At 37.2% G+C, this 10,756-nt stretch overlaps 1 protein-coding gene across 1 annotated transcript; it reads right to left on the bottom strand.

The window, feature by feature from the left end:
- Window positions 1-476: 476 nt before the first annotated feature.
- Window positions 477-7,016, bottom strand: LOC139967576 (uncharacterized). The gene is made up of 2 exons (XM_071971532.1): window positions 6,598-7,016; window positions 477-4,577 (listed from the first exon to the last, which is right to left on the bottom strand). Exons 1-2 carry the CDS (start codon window positions 6,815-6,817, stop codon window positions 3,271-3,273), a joined length of 1,527 nt encoding a protein of 508 aa, XP_071827633.1. The 5' UTR covers window positions 6,818-7,016; the 3' UTR covers window positions 477-3,270.
- Between the last annotated feature and the right edge of the window lie 3,740 nt (window positions 7,017-10,756).

The raw sequence follows: 10,756 nt of genomic DNA on the forward strand, positions 1-10,756 counted from the left end.
ATACGTATAAATTATTATGCAAAAAACTTATTTCCTTTATTGTGTGGGTTGCCAAATTCGTGTCTTAATAATTTACTTAGCAGCACCAAGGACTGTATACTGGTTATGTTCACCCCCGCGTCTCAGGCGGTGAGTAGATCCGCTATATATGCATACTGCAGTAGTCCCTATACAGCCTTCGGAATGATGACTGAGTTCTAATCTTGCAATACCGCCTAAATACAGAGTAGGCACTGTCTAAAAACGTGCCGCCAATATCTCGGTACAGGAAGGAACTAGTATAGAGCTCTATCCATTACATTTACGTTTATAAATCAAGAGTTCAATTTATATCTTAGTTTTACCGATGAAGTTATCCGTATAAATGGCTGCACCCTTACCCTGTGGACGATGAGGGCATATGGAGGTGGGGGTGGGGGAGAGGAGCACAGGTTATGGGGATAATAGTAGAGAATTAATGAGAAAAGACAAGAGAGTTTGTTTTATTTCTCCAGCAGAATTGACTTCTGTTTTATTTGTTTTATTTCACCGTTGGTGTATACATATTATTATTATTATTTATTAAATTGTATATTAACCTGCTCATTGTCTTCAATATTTTGTAGGTGTATAGAACCTTTAGTTTTCTCTTCTTTTCACTTCCGGTACCATGATAAATCCCAAACATTTTTGTGGGTAGCAAGGTTAAATTTGTGCCAAGTTATAGATAACAATAAAGTCACTTCACTGTAAAACCTTTGAACTAATGCAACCGATAATATAGAAGTATACATTGAAACTGTTCTATCATGTACCGTTAAATACAAGGTATATCAGTGACATTAAAACTTATTCTTTGGTCACAAACCATGTTACTTAAGAAGGTTTCAAAAGGATTTTATTCCTTCACAATGAATTTAATTTAATTTAATTTAATTTAAAAAAAAAATAAGAACTTGGTGCAGACAAAATGTTATACCATAAAATTGATTGCTTTGCCAAACGCGGAATATTATTTCTATGTGTGCTTACATTAAACTTTGGGCAAAAAAAGGTCAATAAATAAATTCATTTAAAAAAAAAATCAAAAGAACATTACACCAATTGGCTCTCTGGTGGTTCTTTTTTATTTTTTAAAATTTAATATCAAGTGTAGTGGCTACTCGCTGGTATAAGGATGTCCAAAACATTTGACTCTGATAATAAAGGCACCTGTGGTTAAGATAAACAGCCGTAACTTTCTCTATCTATTTCTCTCTCTCTCTCTTTGAAGGTATTTCAGTTTTCGTTACATCTTACAGCTGTGTATTCTTCAACGAGTATACAGGGGCAAAATAATCCAATTTTACTGTGACGTCGTCGATAACATGAAAAGCTGTTTTCCAACTTTTCTTCTCCCTTTTCTTACGAATAGCAGTATGGTAAAAATTGGCATAAATATCCGATATTATGGATCAGTCCCAAATGTTATGATTGTCAAATTGCACTTTTCATATATCAACCCACCACCCCCCCCCCTTCACCCAGAGCTTGGTTACTGTTAAACGTCAAAATAACAATAATAACGTTGCGTGTATTATGTATTCTTTTAATGTTGTTATATCTATTAAAAACCCCATTAAGCATCAGTAAGTTAATGTACCATTCAAATTAAAAAAAAAAAAACAATATACAATTGAGTGAGAGTTGAAACCGTTATACAAAACAACAGTAAGAAAATAAATATTTTTAATTTTAGCTTGAGATTCAGGTTGCAACCAGGCAAGTTAAATTACTCTTTAAGTTGTAAGAATTCTTATTTTTAAAATGGAAAAAAAAGTTAGCAGACAGAATGAGAGCGAATTACGTTATTTTAAAAATTGGCATAATAGATACTGTTACGAATAAATAAACTCGATAATCGACTGAATAAAAAAATTACAGTAAAAATACAATTCCTATAATGGTTTTGTTTAGTTTTCTCAGGGATTTTTCTCCCCTATACATAGATATGGCAAGATTTTTTTCTTTTAAGATATTTACATGCGATTTAGTGAAAACTGACTAATAAAAATATGAGAGAAAGTACCGTTACATGATTATACTAGGCATAACAAATTAATTATAAAACAATGATGAACGTGCCAGTCAGCCAAGCTGCATTGGGAAGTATAAATATTATAAAGGAATATTTTAATTTGTAAACTTTGTGTAATTGCTATAAACTGTAGACTATAATGCTATCGATTATATGCTATACTAAAATAATAAAAAAAAATGTAGTTTGATTACAAGTTTTTCGAGTTATTTTACAAAGAAATATAGTGTCTCGTGTTGTTGGTCGTAAGGCTTGTGCAGTGGGAACAAAGGATCTTTATTGTAACAAAGGGTGCATCATTCAATCTTCCCAAAAACCAGTGGTGTTTTGTTTTTGTTTAGTTTATTTTATTTTAATTTTTTTTTTGGTATGGAAGAGGCGAACCATCTTCACATCTGAATACAAGTTTTTAGAGTGTCACTGTACACAATTAAAAATAGTTTTGATTAAAACTGATCAAAAACTATAGAGGTATACGTAATCACCGAAATAGTATACATTATTAAACACAGGACCAGCCTGAGTAACAAATTTGAAAAAAGAATAGGATCGATAATCTATTAATAAATATATATCGAGGGATGAATATTTCCTCCATATTGAATGCAATATTTCATTGGTTTTAATACGCAATATGCTTCCATTTTCAATGGCCAGTGACATTAATCAGTTCCCAAATAAATCTAAATTGTATATTAACTTGATTTCTTTTTTGGGGTTGGGTTAAACACATATCAAAACTTTGTATAGCAGACTAATACCTCTTGTTTCGCTAATTTACCCTTTATTACGACGATGACCCGACACTAATGGGTTCCCACGATCACTTTGATCTATAATTGCACATGTATAAATACGAGAGCCTCAATAACGGTGGACAACCATGCATGCATAACATATACATAGATATATATATATACACACACATACATATATCTACTGTTGTCGCCATGCACCTTTTGCCTATTATGGCCCATCCGGTCGGTAATGCCGACACCGGAGCCAGGCGCAGTTACGGACTCGGCGACAAAAAAGCATCAATAGTCAGGCCGAAACCCCATCGTCCCCCGTCTTTTGAAGGGGCGATTGAGGTCCGGGCATGTTTACACTGACAGACATTTTGTTTTCAGAGGTCTTTACAGTGCAACAAACTCTGACTCAAAAACACAACAAATTTGTTATTTTTTTGTAAATTGTTTGCTTACTGTGAAACTTTAGGATGTCGTCAGCGGTGGCGATATAGGCACAGCGGCAGGGTTCGAGACACAGGGAGAAAGTTGTGGTGGCGTTGAAACCCTTTGTGACAGCTGGTTGGCTTCTACGGGGCTGCTGGACTGCTGATAGCTACATGATCCAACATTCTTCATGAGGTCGGCTTCCTTCTTCACCTTCTGACGAAGATGTATTTTAGAGTGCCGTTTCCTCTCGTCGCTCCTGGCAAACTTCCTACCGCAAGTCTCGCACTGGAACGGTTTCTCGCCGGTATGCGTTCGGATGTGCGTTGTAAGATGGTCACTGCGACTGAAGTTTCGCAGGCAGATGCGGCACTGGAACGGCTTGTGTCCCGTGTGAATCCTGATGTGCCTGGTCAGTTCATCGCTCCTTGAGAATCGACGGTCGCAGTTTTCGGCTGGACAAGCGTACGGTCTCTCGTGGGGAGGAGTCTTCCCCTTTTGGAGATATTTCCTTGGTTTCGAGGTGGTCGTCTTTCCTACACTACTGGGGATCACCTGGTAGGGTTGGCGCAGCACGTCGGCGTTCGGTGTTATTTGCATCATGAGACCCTCACTAAGTCCTTGGTGCCTACTCACAGCAGCTGCTTGTGGCAACTGTTGTGGGCCAGATACAGGTGGTTGGCTAATCTCTAGATCGTCCGCATGCAGGATGGGGCGGCCAAAACCAGGACCGCTTGTCACGTCGGTAGAGTTACCCGGCCAGCTATACCTCATAACCTCCAGTTTGATCGGGGTATCGAATTGTGTACAAGGAATGTTAGTTGTACTGATCAATTGCGATTGATGGAGATTAATGTTCTGAGGCATCGTTTCAAATGATGTCGGTGATGAATCCATTGACACTGTTGTGGGTAAGGTGTAACAACACGAAAAGGATTGCAGCTGCGACGTTATGTCGGTTGTGGTAATGGGGTCGTAACAGGTCGAAGTTGGTGTAAAGGTGTCTGTGGGCATGGGATGCACTGGACTTCCACCCACGATAGACTGGCTACATGGGGGTTCGTTGATGAGGCTGCTGGAACTAGTAATAATTCCACCAATTGTATCAGTTAAAGATGTGATTGGTCGATCTGTCCCAACTGGTGTCGAGGAGCTTGGCCACCACCCTGAGTGAGGTGAACAGCTGTTATCGGGGCTTGCGCTCGGTACAGGTGAGACACTGTTGTGAGTTGTAGCTGGGGACATCGCAGTAGGATGACCGGTTGGGTACGTGTTCATGTTGTGATTCGTGTCGATATATCCACCCTCTGTCACCTGAGGCTTGTACTCAAATTCTTCCATGGTATCTGTAAGATACAAAATAATAAGAGAGAATATAAGCAATGATACGTTTAAAAAAAGAATGGCAATTACCGTAAAAACGATTAATGAAGAATTCTCCGAACCGGTAACACAAACAACGTAATTTAGTAGCACGAAAATTCACAGCCTATATCAAAAAATAAATAGATTTAATTATACAACTGGTACCTGCTAAGAGCTCCCGATGCGTTGATTGTAGACAACAAACTTGTATTTTCCCTCTCTTCTCTCAGAGACGTTATTTCTCAGTCTAAACCATAGTTTATTACGATATGATAACCGCACCTGCATTATGTGTCTAAAGTGAACCTGGATATATTTTGTTTCGGGTCAATTGAAGCGCATGCGTGTTGGCGTCGGATGTCAAATATCTACAAGGACTATAATTCTATTATTTGGCGTATGGCAATCAACAAGTTGTGAAATCATTAACGCATGGTAAGAGGATGTAGATGAAGATTTGAAAAGCTTGATCAAGCAATAGCAAGTTGTATCAAGCACCTAGTATAAATATATAAATTTAAATATATGTATATATGCACTGGTCGACTCGCACAAGCTTATCAGCCAAATATGTGGTTAAGTGTTTAGACTATACAACATACAGTGTGCTTATGTTTAAAAGTAGTCTACATATCATAAGTGTCAAAAGTTAACGATAACGCTTTAATATTTGCAGTCTTGTGTTCAATTATAAATCAACTTGAGACATATTCTGTTCTATTTAAGACTCCTTAAAATAAAGGAGTAAAAAATGTACTGAAACAGCAATGCAAACACAACAATTGTATATTTTACTCACGTGGGTTTAAGCGCTTGGTAAAATGTAAGGCCCTTATCACTAATCAACTTGTACAAAGCGACAAACGCGATCCCAGTGAAAATTGATTGAAAACACAAGTATTGGAGGAAACTTTTTCACTTAAAAGTTTTAATTTATGGTAACGCTATAGAAATACACGATTTGGTAAGCGTTTGTGAAAATAGTATCACACGTGTTATAGATCCTCAACTCCTTTGGCGTTATGGCAATACAGTACTGTCGCAGTTGTCACCATTGACAAAGCTGGGCGGAAAGTGACCACCCACGAATGGACTCATTAATTAAACAAATCTTACCAAGCACTTTTTGCTGAACAATTTTCTAACAGCCATTTAATATACACCAACACATATATCATAAATTGTGCATTCAGAGTGCCATTATGTTTCGAAACAAAGTGGTGGGCGCTACGCATTTGAGTGGGTAGTTTAGAAATTCAACAGAAAAGGTCACTAATTTCCCTTCGTGTTGTTTATAGTTATATCACCTGACAGTGATGAGATGATATATTGTACATCGTAGCATTATTCACTTTGACTAATCAAACTCAAAACAGTTGCTGACGTATAGTCTTCCTATACACGTATTAATATAGGCCTATACACTATATTCAGCTAGTGCAATATACAACACGCAATAATAAAAAAAACTGAACGTGTACAACAACAATTCCGTGGCTAATTCGAATGCAATAAAAAATGAAAAAAACAAAAAATAAAAAATAAAAATCTAAAACGTATTTAAAAAAGCCATCATTGTATTCAGAATAACTTACTATACACTGTAAATCAAATACTTCTAAGAATGCATTGTAAGGCGACAGTGTAAGATAAATATTCGTACACTTAAATCTCGCGGGTAATTCAAATCAGCTGGGTAGGCCTACATAGTTAAGCTTAGTGCTATGGTAAATATACGAGAATACAAAGCTTGTATTACACATACCGGTCACATAGTCGAGTAAACTGCGGTCGGTGTGTTTGATAGACAAGAATAAAATGATAATGGAAATTGACAATACAAATATAACGTACTTCAATTGCAAAACATTAACCAATGAACTAGTATGGCAAATAAACCAAAACATCTTTGCTAAAGACATTAAAAATTGAAAATGAACTAATATAAACAGGCCATATGCATTCACAAATGTAGTTACAAAACGAGAAAAAAGTACATACCAGAAAGTGGTAAAACGTTCACATGTGAGAAAATATCCGGGTTGTGAGCCATTGTAGTCAAATCCTCTGCAGACAGAGGAATATTCTTATAATATCCGAGGTCTGATCCGATGTGTTGACTTATATGACCAATCTCAGTTTGACTCAAAGCAACCTGCGAGAGTGTATCTAAATCCATACGCATCTCGACTGATTTCTTGGGATAATGCTCCGACGGCATGTAAAGCGAAAAAGAAATTCTTGAAAATGTTCTGAAATCCTCCAGGTAGTTGACTTTTGACCGAAGAGGTCACTTTATCAAGTCACTCTTATCCGTTATTCATAAATAGTAGTAGTATTTCACTTAATCACTATCACTTGCACAGTGTGTCTATGTCTCTCTCTCTATCAGTTGCAGTTTAGTTATGTGCCGAGTACGCTCTGAACACACAGTTATATGGATAAACACTGCTCAGTTCATTGACGAAGTGTACATGCCATATACGGTCTCGGTGTGACGTTGCGTATCAGCATTGTGACGTGCAATTGACGTCAATCCGTCGGTTGTCAATAGCTACACAATCCAAACAGATTGGTATGATCGACTTTTTGTAGGGGTTTAAAACTTTAAACAAGAAATAATTGATCTCTGTAGTCACCATATTTTGCAAAAGTTCGTATTTTTTACGGCTAAAAGGTATATAAAAAGGATATAAAATATTTTTTGTTGTATATAAGTGTAAAATTTGTCTTATACGTGTAATTTGATCTCTGCAATATTGTAGTAGAAAATCTTGGATCACACACTGGCTCATATTGTACGTCCGGGTCATTCCGAATTTGGGCAGACAAGACTGAACTTCCGACTAATTTAAAAAGAAGACACGCCCAATCAAATATGCGCGTGCGTGTTACAAGACTGAAGCTTGGTCTCCGTATCAGGTTGAAAGCAGTACAACAGCTGCTTACAAATAATTGGCTTACTTTGTAAATTATCAGATTGGATGGTTCATAAATACTAAAATGGTTTATTTTAGAAATAAAATACTAATGCAGTCAGGTCGGAAAGAAAGTCCCCCATGTGTAGAAAGTGTTTACAATGAGTGTCCTTAAATACATGGCATGTATTTTTTTAAATTTTTCAGAGAGGGATGGCTGCACCTGGTGCGTGTATACAACGTAAACTGCGTTTTAATTTTAAATCTTGAGACATGTAGCAAAGCAGAGTTATTTACGTAAGGCCATCGATTGATGCATGTGTAGTCAGTCTCAGTACTGTGGTAAGATAAAAACAAAATTAGGCCAGGGTTGTGGGTGAAGGTATACCTGTTTTGAATGCGCGAATCGGTATATTTAGAATATGAGATGTTACTATTGAAAAAGTAGCATGCATGCGAGTATAGGGTTTGTGTGTATGATCATTTCTGCAAGCCACTCTGGATTAAAATAACAGCTCCGACTAGTTTAGGAACAAACGTCAAATGTCTCCTTCTTATGTGTTCTGTTATGCAGAATTAAGCTCCGATTTTTGTTGATTATCTTGAAGATAATATATAGATATGTTGCTAACGACTCAGCTATAATACTATGCTGCAACAATTGGTTATTTATGACAGAAATCGACATTGTGCGTGCATGCATGCATTTTTTCATGGACTGACAGGACACCGTTCTACAAAATTAGGTTCCGGCCAAGAGTACTTACAAAATCGAGGTTTGGAAGAGTAAACAGGCACTTCAAGTGGACTCTTTGACGTCACATTTGGTATTAAAGGTCGCTCAATTGTGGAGCTGTAAATATTGACTCAACTAATTCGAGCTTAAATCTGTTTGCATGTATCGTATTTAGACAAGCCCATAGGTTATCTTCGGTGGGTCAACAACATCGGTATACACGACCTATAGTCCCTTCTAAATTTAACCACGGATTCAATTTAATCCACCCATATACTTGACCGCGGGCCCGGGCATCTTCAATGTCCCTTATATACACCTGCCCACTTGTTTTTAATTATAAGAAGAAATAAGAAGAAGGAAAAAAAAGGAAGTTTGGACCCAGTGTATTGAACCGATGTGCTTTTAAATGATAAAAGTAGTTACAGTGAAATGCGTCCCATACATGAATCTGACTTTTTTTTTCAGTAACGTTCTGCTCTATTTGACTTTCTTCAATAATTGCACCATGTGCGGTAAAACATTTACAAATCAACTCATCGAAATCTTGGTTGCCAACATGTCTCATATTAATGGACCCTAGATATAAGTTTCTCTCGTATAGTTTGTTGATCTCAATCAGTGTGGGTTGTTACTCTGTTTGCATGACGTAAAAAACATTTTCTTAACTTGTATGACAGTCCATTTTGTTGCTTTCTCCCCCATTCCAATCACCGCAAAATTTCCACAAGCATTATTAACAGATCTAAACCACTCATCATCGCAACCGGTTCCGATTTTCCCAGTAAACACAAGGCAGCTTCTTCCGTAACAAACTCAGGTCACGCTATGTACCCTCAACTGTTGTGTTTTGGTTTGCGAGCCTTGTTACCTAGGGACCTGTCACCACGGTAACTGATTGATAATACACGGGAACCGAAGGTCAAAAGGGGAACCCCGAGCGCTCTGTCAGTGTGACGTCACACATTGTAACATTCCTGGTGTGGAAAACCACAAGCTGCTTCTGTGTAGAGACGATAATACAGTGTAGGTTGTATGTAATGTTATACTGTACGTGTGTTTGTTTGTATACACATAATATGCCCGAGTCATGAAGATGGTAACGGGTGTTATAAAGGAAGTGCTCGCAAACAGCTACCAGGCGGAACATGTCGGGTTGTCATGACTAGAATATTTCCTTGGTTAGTTGTTTTCCGCACAGCTGATTCTAGAATCTTCCGGAGCGCTGAATCAAAGGAAAAGCATTCTGTGTATTTCACAATCCTGTTAGCCTATAGCTGTGGTTATAAGAATGGATCCCATGTGTTATAGCGAGCAAAAGAGAGAGAGTGTGGTCTAGCTAGCAGTGTTTATACATACAAACCTAACGGCAATAACTGACCCACACCCCCCCCCCCCAAAAAAAAAATGAAACCCCTATAAAGAAACAACAAAAGAAAATTCGCCCCAAAAAAAGGTAAAATATAGAAGTCTAACCCAAACGTATGCATTACAGACCTTCTTTAAATTTAAAAAAATCGTTTATTTTTAAGAAAATCAACTCTCCATTACAGACGAATCTGGAACATTTACTATTAAAGACTGGCTTTTCTCGTTTTCGTCTATAAAAGGGAGCAAAACCTGGACAATTTTTTTAGTACTCATTTAATTTCTAATCGTTGTTTACACCGAATCTTTTTCTCAGGTATCTGCAATACATCAGAGAATATCTCCATTCCATGTATTTCTTCTTATTAAAGAATTTTACTCCCAGTAAAAATAGTCAAAAATGAATAAATAAATCGTTTTTAAGAAAAAGGAAGTAGAGCAACTACAAGACGATATTATTCATTAACTTCCTTCCGCCAATTGTAAAAATTTAAGCTCGTTATTCTTAGAAGCAAGGGAGAAACCTAGTTCCAAAATAAACCAGTAGCAGGATTCGCCGCTATGACATCATTCGCTAACTCGCGTTTCAGGAAGTAAATCGTCGGCAAAATTGACGTCATACGGCGATCCTTAATATATAATATGCGTGTACGACAATTGACATCATCAACTTCATTAACATAGTACGTCTACGACTGCCGTAGAACAAGTGACGATTTAATGAGATGCAATGCCGTATGTCTATGTAGGCGGGATTCCCTCTTTAGAAGCATATACTGTATAGTAACGGTTAAGTTTCTTTCCATTGTACCCGGCACGATAGGTCTATACATGTAGTGATCCGTATGCATTTAAGTTGCAAGTAGAATCGAGTAGGCACTCCGTCAGTTCTTTTCACTGATTGTGAAAGTAAAGAAATAATGATAAAAAGAAACAATAGGGTCACAAGGTTCTTTATGACATTTATTTCTGGAACATTATGAGTAATTTTGTTGGGAATGGATCTTCCGCCGGATGCAGTCACGCTGCGATATATTCTAACTATAAGGTAAATGCGGATTTGATGTATGTAATAATTCAAGTGTATTGAAAATTTGATTTTTAAAAATTTATGATCTTTAGTTATGCCTATGGTAAC

This window comes from Apostichopus japonicus, chromosome 5 (genome assembly GCF_037975245.1).
Source record: "Apostichopus japonicus isolate 1M-3 chromosome 5, ASM3797524v1, whole genome shotgun sequence".
Lineage (NCBI taxonomy): Eukaryota > Metazoa > Echinodermata > Holothuroidea > Aspidochirotida > Stichopodidae > Apostichopus > Apostichopus japonicus.